This window comes from Betta splendens, chromosome 5 (assembly GCF_900634795.4).
Source record: "Betta splendens chromosome 5, fBetSpl5.4, whole genome shotgun sequence".
NCBI classification, from domain to species: Eukaryota; Metazoa; Chordata; class Actinopteri; order Anabantiformes; family Osphronemidae; genus Betta; species Betta splendens.
In genome coordinates this window covers 10,636,321-10,653,590 of record NC_040885.2, presented here as the reverse complement: position 1 = coordinate 10,653,590, position 17,270 = coordinate 10,636,321, and the positions used below count along the sequence as shown (strand labels likewise).

The 17,270-nt window shown below is 43.1% G+C and overlaps 1 protein-coding gene across 4 annotated transcripts; it reads left to right on the top strand.

The window, feature by feature from the left end:
• Positions 1–5,712: 5,712 nt before the first annotated feature.
• LOC129604164 (mas-related G-protein coupled receptor member B1-like) lies at positions 5,713–7,878 on the top strand. 4 transcript variants are annotated; one of them, XM_055509231.1, is made up of 5 exons: positions 5,713–5,743; positions 5,923–6,041; positions 6,539–6,612; positions 6,915–7,096; positions 7,185–7,878. In XM_055509231.1, exons 3-5 carry the CDS (start codon positions 6,553–6,555, stop codon positions 7,723–7,725), a joined length of 783 nt encoding a protein of 260 aa, XP_055365206.1. In that variant the 5' UTR covers positions 5,713–5,743; positions 5,923–6,041; positions 6,539–6,552; the 3' UTR covers positions 7,726–7,878. The 4 variants fall into 4 exon arrangements, with proteins under 4 accessions (XP_055365206.1, XP_055365204.1, XP_055365207.1 ...); XM_055509229.1 differs by having other exon boundaries at positions 6,539–6,729; XM_055509232.1 differs by lacking the exon at positions 5,713–5,743 and having other exon boundaries at positions 5,823–6,729; positions 7,185–7,521; positions 7,614–7,878.
• The last annotated feature ends 9,392 nt before the right edge of the window (positions 7,879–17,270 follow it).

Here is a 17,270-nt window from a genome sequence, read left to right as displayed (position 1 = left end):
ATGAAGATCAACTGTCACAGACAGAGGAGGAGTTGTACAGACTGATGACCGCCAGTAGGAATGATCTCTGGTGGCGTTCTGTGCAGCACCTGATACTGATCAGCCTCTGGCTGAAGGTGCTCCTCTGTCTTTAACACTAGAACTACTGGGTTTTCTAAATATACCCATTCCTACTAGAAGGTGGTCAAATGATCTGCTCGGCTAGCTGAGACCCTGAATCATCTGTGAACAGCTGCCTTTGTTAGGTAAAGAGGGCCATCAGTGACGCACTCTAGGTGGTGGGTTGCGTGGGCTTGCTGACCCTGCTCCTTCCTGCAAGGCTGCACAGTTCCTATGAGTCTATGAGTGACATCCACTGTTACAATGTTCCACCGCTATGTGCTTGGATTTACAACATGAAAGGATGTGCAATAGGAGCAAAAAGCAATAAGAGACATCAACAATACAATAAGACAGTTTTAGATCCTTCTCAGATGTGGCGAAGTTCTGTTTATTTACTAAAAAAAAAAACTAGTTCAAATATAGTTTGCACTGTAACGTCACCAAAAATTACAGAAAAGATAACAGTACATCCATCAAATTTTAACACATGTGCAATAAAAAATATAAACAGAAAACGCTTGAGAGCGTTTCCGTTTTATATTCCGTTTATTTCGTTATTACTTCTTTCACCTGTACCACATAAAGTCATTGCAGAGCTACAGCCGTGTTCCTACAAAGTTAACCAGCTGTTTATTTCGTTATTCCCTCTTTCATGTCCGTCTGGTGAATGAAAGTGGGCGTGGCCATCCACGTCCCAGAGCGGTGACACTGGGGGATGGGAAACACGCATCAACACGCAGCACAAAGATCTGCGTTTCTCTGCTGCTGCAGCCTCGGCTGCGTTGGGTTGTTAGTCTCCCTTTCACCTCTACCATATGAAATGAAATGTGTTCCTACGAAGTTGATCAGCCGCTTTCAGAATCAGTATCGTGTTTTTCCCCAGCTTTGAACAGGGAAAACATTTTTTTATTTACAAAAGAATGTTTGTCAAAGTTATTGTCACCAAAAATTACAAAAAAAAAAACAGAAGAACAAAAGTACAGCCATATAGTTTGAACAAATGTGCAAAAATAATATAAACAAAAAACTCGTGAAAGCATTTCCGTTTTTATATTCCGTTTATTTACACATAAAAAGTTATCGCAGAATTATTCCCATGTTAAAAATATACAAAGATCACCTCCAATGATAGAAGACAGTTTTAGATTTTTCTCAAATGTGGCGAGGCTTCATAAAAAAAAGTTCACACAGTTCACACATGGTTTGCGCTGTCACCAAAAATTACAACCAATTACAACCAAGTGGGTAAGTGTAAAACAATGACACATTGTTCGTTTTTTGTCTGCTTTGCGTTGCAGTCACTAGTCACAGAAGTGGCATGTCCATGGTCTTTGCTTGATACACTGTCCACATGTGTATTTGTAGCAGCCAGCACATCGCTTGATCGTGCGGTTCTCTTTACAGCGATGTTTTATTTGGCACACAGATCTTTTTCCAGGGCTAGGCGTGGCAGGTTCTTTTCGTAGCAGTTCCTCTCTCAGAGCCTTTTTCCCAGCGACATAGGAGTGTGCCAACTCCATCGCAAGCTCTGCCAAGAAGTCCACCCGTCTCTCCTTCGTACCCGTGCAGGCTTGATAGAGCACATGTGCATTCAGCGCTGCCATGTCAATCATGTTGTAGATGTTGTTCCGTCTATGACTCACTGCTGAAAACGGCTGGTGAAACATAGCTGTAACTCTGCAATGACTTTATGTGGTACGGGTGAAAGGGGAAATAACGAAATAAACGGAATATAAAACCGAAACGCTTTCAAGCGTTTTTGGTTTATATTATATTTTTAATTACACATTTGTTCAAACTATATGGCTGTACTGTCGTTTTTTTTAATTTTTGGTGACAATAACTTTGACAAACATTCTTTTGTAAATAAAAAAATGTTTGCCCTGTTCAAAGCTGGGGAGGAACACATTTCATTTGGTACAGGTGAAAGGGAGACTAACAACCCAACGCAGCGAGGCACTTTTTATGTGTAAATAAACGGAATATAAAAGCGGAAATGCTTTCACGAGTTTTTTGTTTATATTATTTTTGCACATTTGTTCAAACTATATGGCTGTACTTTTGTTCTTCTGTTTTTTTTTTGTAATTCTTGTTGACAATAACTTTGACAAACATTCTTTTGTAAATAAAAAAATGTTTTCCCTGTTCAAAGCTGGGGAAAAACACGATACTGATTCTGAAAGCGGCTGATCAACTTCGTAGGAACACATTTCATTTCATATGGTAGAGGTGAAAGGGAGACTAACAACCCAACGCAGCCGAGGCTGCAGCAGCAGAGAAACGCAGATCTTTGTGCTGCGTGTTGATGCGTGTTTCCCATCCCCCAGTGTCACCGCTCTGGGACGTGGATGGCCACGCCCACTTTCATTCACCAGACGGACATGAAAGAGGGAATAACGAAATAAACAGCTGGTTAACTTGTAGGAACACGGCTGTAGCTCTGCAATGACTTTATGTGGTACAGGTGAAAGAAGTAATAACGAAATAAACGGAATATAAAACGGAAACGCTCTCAAGCGTTTTCTGTTTATATTTTTTATTGCACATGTGTTAAAATTTGATGGATGTACTGTTATCTTTTCTGTAATTTTAGCATTTGCATTTACATGTTGTAAATGAATAACGAAATTAACCAAATCTACGTTTGAAAAAACTGTGAAGAGTTCCGTGTCTACATGAAAGCGGGCAGAACAACGTCCGTCCATGACGCACTGCCGAAAGCGGCTTGTGAACCTCTGTACTGTACTGCCGTCTTTTTTGTTTTTCTGGAAACGCTACAGTGCAATAATTTATTTAGTTTTTTTGTAAATAAGCAAAGCAGCAAAACTGTCTTATTGTATTGTTGATGTTTTTCATTGCTTCCTTCGGTGAGACCGCAACAATGACACTCGTCCTTTCACGTTTTTAAATCCAAGCACATAGCTGTGGAACATTGTAACAGTGGATGTCACTCATAGACTCATAGGAACCTGAGTAGGAACCCTGCTCTGCCTTGCAGGCAGCAGCAGGGTCAGCAAGCCCATCCGTCCCACCCCACAGAGTGCGTCGGTGATGGCCCTCTTTACGTAACAAAAGCGGCTCTTGGCAGGGTGCCAGCTGGAGCGTGGCGGACAAGTGATCACCCAGCCGTAGTTAGGGGTATATGTAAAGGTGTACGTCCCTTAGTAGTTCTAGTGTTAAAGCAGCTCTGCAGAGCAACACGGTCCTCATCTGTCCACCTTTGAACCTGAGGTGTGTGTCGTGGCAGCAGATGAATCACATTGTGATCTGACTTTCCCAGAGGGGGGGCAGTGGAGGAGTAGGCCTCGTTAACATTAGCGTACATCAGGTCCAGTGTTTCCTCACCTCTGGTGGAACAGCTCACAAACTGGGTGAATGTCCAGGATGGCACCACTTATTGTTAATAAACACGGCCACCTCCCCTCCTCACTTCTTCCTGGTCCCCACTCTGTCTCTGTCAAAGCGCACGGCGCTGAACCCGTCAATGTTAACGCTGGAGTCTGGGATGCCGTCATGCAGCCAGGACTCTGAAACACATCAAACTGCATTCAGTAAAAATGTAAAAATGTTCTCCTCTCTCAATAGAGCTGTCAGTTCGTCCATTTTATTATCCAGTGACCTCACATCAACGAAGGGAGACACGGCTTAGTGTTATTCCCTCCACAAACTTTTTTGCCTCCTCTGCATCCCCTCATTTTCCTCCTTATTTCGTCGGGGAAGCTTGACGTTTCTGGCGGAGTCAAGTATTTTGCTGCCGAACTTAGTGAGATCAGGGGCCCGTTTCAAGAAGGTGGTTTTTCGGTTTCAGAAAGCGGGGTTACTTAAACCCGTAAAGCGGGGTAAGTTTAAACCCGTTTCAAGAAGTGAGGTAATCGAAACTCAGAGTCAGTTACTATGGCAACTAACTTTGAAGGACAGGATGTATACTCGCCCAGTTGTTTGTCTCTTTAAGCTACAGGCCTTGCCTGAAGACAAAGGGGACACAAATTTGGGGGCGGCTGTACAAAAGATTGTAGTTTAACTTTAGTTTAGTACTGTTGGTTCTTGTTTTTGGCTAGTAGGTGGTGCTCTGAAGCTGTCTTCCGTGTGTCACCAGAGGCTTGTTTTGAGAGACGCATTTGCATTGCACGGACATTTCTGAGTATTTAACAGTGTGCGTCTAATAAAGAAAACCACACACCCACACGCATATATACTTAAAGTCTGTATTTGCTGATCTTAATGAAGGTAAAGTTTTTCCCAATCTGGATCTGCCTTTACCTCGACTCACCTGTACAGAGATTGTTGTTCTGACCGGACACCCTGAGATGATAGCCCTTAAACACCAGATATAGTCATCTGTACACTAAGACTAACTAGATAAAGCATTTCCATAAGAAAATGCACAGTGAATGCTTCCATACTGAATGTATTCCTAAAGAATTGCTAAAAGTAGCTGAAACGTTTAAAACAGATGAAAATAGTTTAAGCATGTTAAGCATAGATCAATGTATCTGAAGAGAATTAGGAATTGATTAAACAGTGCTGAATATTTGCAGAAGAAGCTGAAGTAGTTGAATTTCAAATGGAGGAAACTTGAAAAAGATTTGCTGAAATTAAAGAACTGCTGAAAATCGAGGAAATGTGTAAAGGTTTGCTTAATTTGTTTAAAGCCACCAAAATGGCTAAACATTGTAATTAAATACAGTAGTTTTGATTTCAAAAGCTGAATGAGTTGCTCAGCGTTTTGGAAATATTTAATACAGCTGAAATTTGCTGCAGAACAAGTAATTGAATTTAAGTGGAAAAGTTGAAGTTTTGAATTGCTGAACAGTAAAATAGTTTAATTAACTAGTCATAATTAACTAGTCAAATGCAGAAAAGTGATATTTAGTGTATTTGCAATACACCAGCTGAATGCAGAAATATTGCTATTTTAGCTAAAGATCTAGAATGGGGCTTTTAATTTGAAAGGATTTGGAGGAGGTGTGTGTGCTTAATAGCTAAACTGTAAAACAGTCACATTGACCAGTCACGATTACCCATTCAAAACCAAAAGTAGCAATTTAACCAAAAAATGTACAAAATGTAACAAAAGCAAAAGAGATAAAGAATAGCTTAAAGTTATGGAAACATTTAAAACATCTGAAAGTAGCTGCATTGACTAAAGAATATCACACGCAATACGTAAAAGCAAGGAAAAATACAGAAAAGACAACACGGTGAGACAGAACGATCGAAGCGTGCTGCAGCAGGGATTCCAGCTGTGCACCTGGATTTCATCTGGAAAATGAATCAAGTGTCTAAAGATCTAAGGCGATCACATCAAACTTGAAAGAATTTTGAACTTCACTTTCTTTTAGGGCTGTGTCTCAAGGTAACGCACTGCATCTATTTATCTGTTCTCCAGTTTGATGCCTGAGACCTTCTGTGCAAAGCTTTTCAGTGGCCAAATGAGCCGCCACCATATTTGAGGTGCGCGATTTGTGTGATAGTTACGGTAACAGTGTTGCGATCACTGAGAAGCGAGGAGAGACTCACTCACAATGGAGATGATATTAGGAATTTCCAGGAAAAGAACCTGGAACCAACCTGCAGAGGCTCAGAGACGCTGCTTATGGTTTGGCTATAAACTGCAGCATCAGCGACGTTTGGGCTGAATGTGGGCAGACATTTACTAAAGTTTATCTGTCTAAACCGTAACCATGCACGTCTGATAAAGTCCCACATGTCGTGACTGATGAAGTGATGTGTGAGGAGGCTAAAGTCTTGCACAAGCATCACTTTAACTTTTTTTTTAAAGATCTTTAATGCCACTAGACACGTTATCTTTGTTTGCAGTGGTTAAATTGTGAGATACTCCCACATGAAGAACATTCAAATCGTGACTCTGGTGTCACACACACATCATAAAGCAGCAGCCTGACACTTCATCACTGCTCGTCCTGCGTCGTTCCAAGGTAACGTTCCCGCTTCACATCTGTGTTCAGAGTCTGACCGGGTTTGATCCTGCAGCAGGTGTCGGTCCATCAGCAGCTCCACGTTGGGTCTGAGCCGCTGATCCGGCTCCAGCTTCAGTCGGTAGCGTTGACTGTGAGCTTGAAGCCTCCAGGGGTCAGTTCCCTGGTTCTGTGTCATGATCACTGTGGGTTCTGACCTCATCTCAGCTCCGTTTGCTCTGCAGGTCCACATCTTACATTTCCTGGGTATTGAGTGTGTGTTTGAGCCAAAGGACAAAGTGTCGTTGTGACTTCAGGATGTTCAGCACATCCATTAGTTCTAGTTGAGTCCAGGAGGAGTCTGGTTCCGTTCCCTCCTCGTCTCTCAGTAGAGCAGAAACCTGAGTTACTGGAACTGTGTGTGAGACATTGGATCATGTTCAGGCTTCACTTACTGGACAAATGAACCGTTCTACTAGAACTTCACTGACACTGTGTTAAACTCTGTTCTGTTCCAGTTTCTCTGTGAAGAATGAATCTGAGCAACGTTAACGACACATTGATGGACACTGACGACAAAAGCATCCATGAGGTTGATTTTAGAACAGAAGTTGAGCGTTATTTTACAATACTAGAAGTTTCAACATGGCCGATCGTCATCGTCGGCCTCGTCCTGACGCCCGTCGCCATCTATGCTGTTTCCTCTCTGGTTCGTCTGTTACGTCATTTACTTCCTCATGTTGACAGTTGCTCAGTTCACTGTTAAAGACCCATAAGTCTGAGCTGGTGCTGTTTTCTTCATCCTGAACAAGTTAGAACTGACTGATAATAAAACTAAGCCACGTCTGAAATAAAAGTCCAGTTAATGCAACATAAACAACATTAAATCTGCAGGTGAAGAAAGACAACGTTGCTCCGATCTTCGTCATCAACCTCCTGGTGTCTGACATCATTCAGCTCTGTGCCCTGATCGTTATGCTGAAAGGAAATACATTTGCCTATCGTGTTAGTTATACTATGTACACTATCGGTCTGGTGGCCAGTGTGGGCCTCATGGTGTGCATCGCTCTGGAAAGGTAACTTCTGTACATGTAGAACGTGTGTCCATCATTTCATCACTAGATGATGGTGGTGACCATCGTCTGCTGTGTCTCTGTGTTCCAGGTATTTGCTCATCGTCTGGCCAATGTGGTCCCGAACCAGACGAACAGTCAAGATGTGCCTGCTGCTCTGCGCTGTGGTCTGGACTCTTTCTCTGTTTTACTTTGTCTTTGGTTTAGTCATGGGTTTAAACGAGCAGATTGATTTGTTTTATATCATTACTGCCGTCCTCCTCCTCCTCCCTCTTCCTCTGCTCGTGTTCTTCCTGGTTGGGACCTTTAGAGCTTTGTCTGCCTCCATCAGTGTTCGTGCTGAGGAAAAGTGGAGAATAGTTGGACTTCTGGTTCTGGTGCTGCTGATTTACACACTGCTGTTCCTGCCTTACATCATTTATATTTTGGTACATCCTAGTGGTTATAAGATGCTTGTAGTTGCTGACGTTTTCCTTAGACTAAATCCTGTTGCTGACTTGTTCCTGTACATCTTCCTCAGAAAAGGTGCTGTGAACCAGGCTTGGTTCTGTCTGTGTTGTTGCAGAAAGAAGAGAACTAATCGTCAGTCATCCAGTGGTTTGAATGATGGTGACGCAGTCACAAGTTTGTAGTCAGACAATGAAACATTCTCATGCTGTAGTTTCCATCTTTTGACAGTTGTGTAGAATTTGTAAACAAACAACAAACACCCACATGAAAATAAAAGTTGTGTCTGTGTAAAGGACTTTGAGTGTTTTAGCTAAAATAAAAAGCTTTTAATGTGACGTGAGAATTCCTGTTTTCTGTTGCTGGAAATATAACAAATCAGAGTTCAATGTATTTGAAAAAAGGCAGAATTAAGCTTCTGATCAAAAGCTTTTTGCTCTAATAATCACGTTTTGGCAACGTGGCAGCATCTTATTGGTTTAACTGGTCTCATGCAGATATCAAAAGTGGCAAAATGAGTTTTAGTTCCAATCAGACACAAGATGTGGACGAACAAACATGTTGCTGCAATATTGGGTCGTAGTTCGTCGTCACAGACTTAAAGAGAATTACGATCATTATTCGGTCGTTTACACAAAATCTAAAAGAGGTCACATCATTACGACCACTAGAAAACGTGTAGCGGACAATATGTACAAGTTATGGCAGTTTGAACCAGGAATAAGCAGCTGTGGTCCCACACAAACAGCTAAACGCCGTAACGAGGCGGCGCGCGCTCCCGCGTAAGGCACGACACCGCCACACTGTTACCGTAAGTATCGCACGAATCGCGCAACTCAACCATAGCGACGGCTCATTTCGATTGCGGTCTCGAACCGGTCTTGAGGAGACACGCGGTGCCGTCAGCAGGGATCGTTTACTTACAGTTAGATAATTGGACATTAGACTGACAAGAAGTGATGGATCAGGTCGAGAAACCTTTCATTGCTTGACAAAGAAATTGTGTGTCAGGTACAGACTTGTAATTTGGCAGCTCTTTGGGTGGAACCAACAATATGACTGTTACTGTAACAATATGACATATGATATTGACTAACTAAAATATATATTATTTATATTCATATTCACAAATAGTTATACTTGATGTTGTCACTAAAGGTAAAATGATAATTAAAATCGTTCATTGTTACGTCTGGGCGGAATTCTATTTATTCATGAGCTTTATGTCCAGAAGCAACAGTTTAGTAAATGGATCCTTGTGTGGTGCATGTGTGTGTGTTGCACATGTGTGTGTGTGTGTGTGTGTGTGTGTGTGTGTGTGTGTGTGTGTGTGTGTGTGTGTGTGTGTGTGTGTGTGTGTGTGATAAATATTAGTCAGCTCCAATTTTACATCCAGCCAGTCTCAGTCTAAATTACACAACATAAGGCACCATCTTATATTTCAAGATTCAAAAATCTTTATTAGTCCCAGAGAGAAAATATTTTGCACACTCGCTGTCAAGCTGAAGGGGGACTAAAAATAAGAATGGTAACACATCTACACACGCTCAAATTCACAGTTTGACAAGCATCCTCCTCTCAGCTACAGCATGTAGGGTGTAGTCTTATTCTATGCAGTTTATTATTAGTGGGAGAGCTTAACAGCTCTCACACTATTGTTATCTTCAGTCTTTATTATTATTTTTCTTTTCTTTCTCTTTCTTTTTATTTTTTTATGTTTTCAGCTTTTCAACTTTTAACGTTATTCAACTTTTTTCATCGTTTTTTAATAATGGTCGTCTATGGGAATCATCGTTCAACTTTTTGTCAACTTCCCTCTTTTCATCAGCGTCTATCATCGTCATACTGTAGCGTAGAAACGTCATTTTAACTTCAAAAGCGTCTATCATCGTTCAACTTTCTCCTTGTAAATCAGCGTTGTCGTATCTTCTATACTTTTCGACTCGTGAGCGTTTAAATATGGTGTGGTATTTGTTAAATTTTCAGCTTTTCCATTAGTGTGTATTGCGTCTGCTAGAGTGTGTGATGTCACAGCTACAGTGAGAAGGTGCGCTTTTTTAAGACAGAACTTCTGTCTCTAACTTGTCACTACAGCCACAATTTTTACTCTATCAACGTAATTACTTCACTAAATCGTAGTCATAATTGTCGTCTTTCTAATGATGTGTCTGGATATACCCTCAGACCTATACTTTAGTTGCTATCAACCTCAAAGCGCAGAGACATCCTGAAATTCTCCCATAGACTCTAATGATAATTTATGGCAGACGTCTGAGGAGAAAAACAGAGGAGACATATTTTGAAATTGTCACTGTGGCTACAAGCTTTTGTCCTTAAACATAAAATTCACACCATTTACTCATTGAAGCCTTGGGACTCGTAAAATGAAATTATTTTTGTGATAACTATTATGGTTTAGCTGGAACAAGCCTGTTTATACAGGGGTGAAACTCTGCTTTTACAGAGCAGAGTGAGCCTGATTTTCCCGCCTTTTGTCTCCATGGCGACGGCGCAGCTGCAGATTTCACTGACAGGTCAAACTGCTGATGCTCAGTGTAGACAGCAGTTCCATGCTTATTACTGATTACTCAACTACACTATTGGATTGTGTAGTAATTAAGCACACACTTCCTCTAAATCCTTTCAAAATAAAAGCACCAAGCCAAATAATTAGCTTTAACAGCAATATTTCTGCTTTTAGATGGGTAATTATGACTATTTAAAGATAGATTAATAGTTTAGCAATTACCCACACATGCTTCCTCTACACCCTTTCAAAATAAAAGCACCAATGCCAATTGTTAGCTTTAGCTGCACTGTTTTTGCCTTTGAATGGGTAATTATGATTATTTAAAGACTAATTGACAGTTATGCTATTAGCCCCACACATTTCCTATAAATCCTTTCAAAATAAAACCACCAATTACAATTTATTACCTTTAATGGCAAGATTGATTAGAAAGTTTCTGGTTATGAATACTAACCAAACGTTAATGAGACTATTTTAGTTCAGTAAATAAACACTCACACTTATTAGGGTGCTTTTATTCTGAAAGGGCTTAATCTAAATCTTTAGATTTAATAGTGCTGTTCTTGCTATTGAATGATAAATTATGACTATCTAATGACTATTTTCTAGTTTAGTAATCGCTCACACACAACCTCTAAATCCTTTCAAAATAAAAGCACCAATGTAATTTATTACCTTAAATGGCAAGATTTTTGCTTCTGACTGGTAAATTTTTACTAGTTATTAAACTATTTCACAGTTAAGTAATTATTTACAAAAACTTTCTTCAAATCAAAAAGCTAGTCAGCTTATTTATGATTGTCAACAATGCACCTTGGTCAACTTTTTAATCTTTGACATCTTTTTACCTTGGTCAACTTTTGAATTATTGTCATAGTTTAATCTTGTCTTAGTATGACCTTGGTCATCTTTTTAATCATCATCTTCTTAACCGCCATCTTTTGTCATCGTTTTAATCTTTGTCAACATTTTCTCATTTTCATCGTTTTGCCGTAGTCAACTTTTGGACGTAGTCAACTTTTTGACGTCAGCAGCTTAATCAGCGTTTGTCATCATTGCGGCAGCAGATCAGCTCTCCCACGTAATTTCTCGAGAAATTACTTTTTCTAGTTCATTGATGATTCATGACTTATGTTCCGCAATTAATATCGTATGTTTTGTCCTACCTCTGTTTTATGTATTTGACATTTCACCTAGATTGTTCAATGGTTGTCTCTGCCTGATAGACTCTGGACTCTAGCTCCCAAACCCAAGGTCGGGGAGTTGTGTCTCTGTCTGTTGAGACTTGGTGCTCCTTCCTCTCTGATAGTCAGACTCCAGTGATGCAGGTGTGAGAATGTAAACATTTCCACACACGGCGACAGGGATGAGATGCTGCATGCAGTCTGATTGGGCTACACAGACGTTCCACCGTAGTCGGACAGAGGGGTTAAAAGGCAGAACCAACTTGAGGATCGTGGGCATCTTTGCATCACACCTTTGTGGTGTGTGCACTGATCTCCCCAGTTGGTTTTTTGGTTTGTTGTTGTGCACGATCATTGAGGCACAAGTCAAAAACCATGGACTTACTGAAAACGTGTCACCGGAGAAATCAAAGATCATGATCCTCACTGAGGCGCCAGGTGTGTCCAGGTGGTTGTAGGTGCGATGGAGCAGATGTGTGATGGCGTCATCCACTCCTGGATGAAGTTTATGTGCAAACTGGAGGGGGTCGACTGAGGGTTGGACCAGAGAATGCAGGGAGGATCAGCCTCTGAAAAGTCTTCATGAAGTGAGAGGTCAGAGCCACGGGTCTGTGGTCGTTGAAGACTCTGGGACGTGGCGTCGTTTTCACTGGCACAATGCACGACTTTTTCCACCCAAGAGGAACTCTCTCCAGCTGCAGGCTCAGGTTGAAGATGTGTTGGAGGACACCACAAAGCTGGGAGCACAGACTTTCAGCAGCCTTGGGCTGATTCCATCAGGTCCTGCAGCCTTTGTTGGATGAAGCTTGTTCAGCTCCTTTCTCACCTGATCTGCTGTGATTGTGTGGGAGGTGGGGGTGGATGAGCCCAGTGGGTGATGTGAGGGGGGGCCTATCGTGGGCAGCGGGGGGTTTATGGGCCCAACCTGGAATCTGTTAAAGAGGTTATTAGCACTGTCCTTTGACCCTTAGTCACCTGGCTACTGGACTTGTAGCCAGTGATGGTCCTCGTGTCCCTCCACACTTCTGAAGTCTGTGTTCCAGTTTCTTCCTGTGAGCCTCTTTCCCCTCCCTGGTTTTGACTGACAGCTCTGTCTGGACACTCCTAGCTGTCTCCCTGTCCCCTGACCTGAATGCTTCCTTCTTTTCATTCAGCGTGGCTTTGATGTCACGAGTGACCCCTGGTTGTTGTTAGGAAAGCAGCGAAAAGTGTTATCAGGTACATGGGTGTCCACGCAGAAATTTATATATTCTGTGATGCAGTCTGTCAGTCCATCAACCACGAGGTTCACAGAGAGCCTCCCAGTCAGGGTCTTTAAAGCATAGTTTTAATGGTGTCAGGCAGCCTTTGAACCTGATGTGTGTTGTGGCAGAAGATGAATCACATTGTGGTCCGACTTTCCCAGAGGTTGGAGGGCAGTGGAGGAGTAGGCATCTTAACATTAGCGTACATCAGGTCCAATGTCTTCCCACCTCTGGTGGAACAGCTTGCAAACTGGGTGAATGTAGGAAGTGACTTGTCGCGGCTGGTGTGATTAAAGCCACCGGAGATCTTAAAGAAAGCGTCTGGACTTCTGGACTGCAGGTTAGAGACGGCCGTCTGTATGACGTCACACGCCGCGGCAGCGTTCGCGGAGGGTGGGACATAAACAGCGATGAGGATAACGTGTGGAAACTCTCTGGGTAAATAATATGGATGGAGTTCGATGTCAGTTTGATGTCAAGGCTGCAGATCCGCTCTTTGTCCAGGATGGAACCACTCATTGATAATTAAAACGGCCACCACCACCCATCGCTTCCTCCCGGTCCCCACACTGTCTCTGTTACAGGCGAGGGTCAAACTGGACTGAACGGTATTTTAAAACACACTCACTATGAGTGGGGCACAGGCTACAAAGGCCTTCAAACTATACTGGAGGGAGGACCCAAATGCACGACCCACAGACAGGACTGACAATAAGTGCTTTAATAAATAAATAGAACATACAGACTGAGAACAATACAAACTAAGGACGCTGCGACTGCAGGATAAGCCAGAAACAAAAAATGCAAACTAACACATATAACTCACAGGTAAAACAAAAGATCACTGCAGAGCAGGAAACTAAGTAGCCATACTAAAACACAAAACATGCAACCAACAGTATCCAACGCAAACAGTGAACAAACACACAAACCTGGACAGAGGACAAGAGCACGACGACACTGCAACACGTAACAAGGAATACGTAACAAGTAACAAGTATGCACCAACAAAGACTGTGCCCAAACCAGAAACTTAAATACTTACTAAAACAGGTGATTCTAATTAACCTAATAACAGGACATGACATGACAGGAAATGAAAAAACAAAGAACCAACCAAGAGGGCCTTAATGCCACGTGAGCCAGAGTGCCCTCTGGCTGTCTGTAAGCTGACTCACAACAGTCTCTGTCAAAGCGCGCGGCACTGAACCCGTCAATGTTAACGCTGGAGTCTGGGATGACGTCATGCAGCCAGGTCTCCGTAAAACACACCAAACTGCATTGGGCTAAAGATTTTCTCCTTTCTCACTAGAGCTGTCAGTTCGTCCATTTTATTATACATTAACCTCACGTTGCCCATAATCAACGAAGGGAGACGCGGCTTATATTTTCTCACTTTCTCTTTGCGCAGCGTCTTTCTTCGGTCTTTGTTTCCTCCACGAACTTTTTGCCTCCTCTGGATCCCCTCGTTTTTCTCATTATTTCTTGAGGGAAGCTTGACGTTTCTGGTGGAGGTGTTTTGCTGCCGAACTTAGTGAGATCAGCTGTTCCCTATGGGGTGCCAAATGTAAAAGGAGCACCTATAACTAGTTTTCTCACATTTAACTAAATGACACAACATGTTTTCTCACATTTAGTTAAATGTGCAAAAGTCTAAATGTAAATGTTAAATGTTAAATGTTAAATTAACTAATTCTCCACCGGCGCCACAGAAATATTCTTTTTAAACCTACTTGACTCCTCATTAATGGTGTTTACGACAGAACGGCAGTTTGAAGCTGAGCCTCAGCCCGCACACCTGCCGTTACAGCCCGTTCAATCTCCCCCAACGGGAGGGAGTCGGAGCTGGCGGCCATGATGGCTTCGACTTCAGCCTTCTCTCCAACTGTCTGCTTACCTGTGTATGACCCTGCCTGAGCTTTGGAATAAATTCCTTTTGTTTCCATACCCCAGTCTGTCTGTGCCGTGCATGTGGGTCCGCTGCCTTTGACGTTCTGACACCTCCCACATTGGAAGCATTTCACAGTTTTCCCACAGCAGCCTCGTCCTGCTCCTTGGCCTGGAGGAGTCCCTCCTCTCCTCATAGGAGGTCGTCTTGTCCACCCTCCTGGTAGAATGTACATCACCTGAGGTGTGGCCATGCCTGGTGGTGTAGGTGGGGGCTGAGGCAGGCTAGCTGGTTGAGCAGACACCATCCCTGTCTCTCTTTTCTCCCCCTCTTTTCGCCGCTGCTGGCGTGTTGCTTCTTTCTCTGCCTGCTTCTGACGCAGCTCAACAGCATGAATAACAGTCAGTTATTTGTTCCAGTGACAAGTTGCAAAGTCCCACAGTGTCATTCAGATCATTCTGATCTGGTCTTGAAGGCCAGGGCAGATTTTGAGGCTTTGCCCCTTTGACGAGCAGAGGAAGTCCATCAGACACCTCATTTACCCATCCGTCACCCACACACACTAATTCCTCATCTAACACCCAGCCCGCAGTGATCTAACTACATGCAGATCATGCGGGTCACTTTCACTGAAGAAATTTCCAATTATCACACTCACTCCCCGCCCTCCTACTCTCTTTCCTCCTCTCCCTCTCCCACTTAAGTGCTCTTACCTGCGGTGACGACGGTCGTGTGTCCAGACGGTCAGCCCGGACAACTGTCGGCTTCAGACGTGGCTCATCTTTGCCTTGAGTGACGCCAATTCTGTATCTGGCCTGATACCAGTGGTATCAAAAAGTATTTACTCAAAAGTAAATGTCTGTTTTTTGGAGTCTATCCCAGACATTCCTTAGACAATGATTTTGCCAAAATACAAGTTACGAGTTATGGAACAGCACCTGCACCTTAACATAACCAGAACAGATAGTTGATTACATATAAAATAATACAGTACATAATATGATACATAAATATACTACACTATCATCTGTAGATCAAGGACAATAACTAATTGTAGCAGTGAATAAAGTGATTGTGAGCAAATTAAACACTAAGTCAACCTTAGGATATTTAAACTCAGTGTCATTATGATAACAATTGATGTCTCATAAGAATCTGCTTTGTCCTGTTGAACAGTAACGTTTGATTGTTTCCAACCTGTGTGTTGACACATTGATTGTTCGTTGGGGTCCTTCAGGTTGGGACCAGCTGATCACAGAGACACTTGGGATTTGCTATCACTGCCAGGTTTCCCTCCCAATGTCGTCTGAGTCACTGTCACGCCTGTGATGTGAAGAGTCTACACGTGTCCAAGGGGTCGTCCATCTCATGTCTCCTCACCTCTGGTGGGTTTTCTGTGCGGTGTAGACAGAGGGTCGTCTGTCGGATCTGAGGCCCTCCTGCAGTGGATGGAGTGGATCCAAGTCCAGCGTTTCCTCCTGAACTCCTTAAAGGTCACCCAGTCCCCTGGTTGGATGGTGTAGTGGTCCTGTCGCCTGTTTTCACCTGTTGGTAAATGTGAATTATGGGGAAAAAGTGTTTGGGCGGCACGGTTTGCCATCAGGCTCAAACCAGACTCCATGGCTACAGGTGGAACCAGTCGTCTGCCAGAGTCTGCGTTCCTGTGAGGTAGAAAATGCTTAAAGCACAGGGAGAGATGAGGAAGAAGAGGGTAGAGAGAGTTGGAGAGGAAACGAGGATGAAGAGAGGAAACAAGGATGGGGAGAGAGAGGAGTTGCCGGGCAGCGACCTCTGCAGCAGTGTCAGCAGCTGCAGGTCGGCACAAACAATGTTATCACTGATGGTGTGAGTCGGATAGTTACAAACAGCATTGGCTGTAGGTGGCAGAACAACGTCCAGAAAAGCAGCAACCTTGATGTTAGATACAGTAGGTTTGCAATCAGACTTAAAAGACTTCCTATGATTCCACAGAGCACCAAAGTGTGACAAGCATCTGTGGACTCTGTAGATGGTAACTAGCTTCAGTCAAGGCGATCAACTCTGCAACCTGAGCAGAGTAGTGTCATAGCAAAGAGCCAGACGTCAAGACGGCATGAGGAGTGAAGACTGCATACTTAACCTGACATTGGCCTGAAGCAGGGTCTCTAGAGGCGGCGCCATCAACACAGTCTAAGGCACGCCATCGTCAGGGCCTGGAAGAATAGTGGCTGGGTTAAACACATGGCACCTTTTGATAGTAATGTTCAGCATTGAGTAAGGTGGTGTTGTATCTAAGCCATCGGGCTGTAGAAAGATGTGATGTTTTCTATTCCTAAAAGACCAAAGACACAGTACGAGGAACCAACACGGTGACTTCAGAGTAGTCAACAACGTCATGTGAAGTCAGCGCGGCTTTCTCTGCTGCAGCCACCGCTCATAGACACCGTCGACGTTCAGCAGCCGCCAGGTGAAGCAGGAAAATAAGCTACAGTTACATTACAGATCAGGAAGACCCAAAGTAGGAGCCGACTGAAGAGCAAGCTTGAGGATTCAATCCAAAGTGAGTAAATAGGATTAATTGTGACTAGTCATAAGCAAAACAACGTTTGTTAACAATTAAGGCTATTTAGATCCAACTCTGAGATGCACAGGGGCTACTCTGCTGGAATGCCTGCTTTCTGACTCAGTTAACCAAATCGGCCACTGGGTGGAGGCAGAGAGAGTATCACTCGGATTTTAATTCCGTTTAAGGACGACAGGGCGCTCTCGACTGGGAGGCGCTGTAAGACGGTGACGTCAGCACCGACAACTTTTGGGGACGCCCCTTGAAAGGCGCTCGCTGCAGGTAAAGTTTTAGGTCAGTTGCGCTCTGGCTGCAGGTCACAGCGCTTAGTTCATACTCTTA

Coding starts and splice junctions, on each gene's coding strand:
- LOC129604164 (XM_055509229.1), top strand. CDS start 6,553: ATGAATCTGAGCAACGTTAACGACACATTGATGGACACTGACGACAAA. Junction 6,730..6,914: donor TCTATGCTGTTTCCTCTCTG/GTTCGTCTGTTA, acceptor TTAAATCTGCAG/GTGAAGAAAGACAACGTTGC. Junction 7,097..7,184: donor GTGTGCATCGCTCTGGAAAG/GTAACTTCTGTA, acceptor TCTGTGTTCCAG/GTATTTGCTCATCGTCTGGC.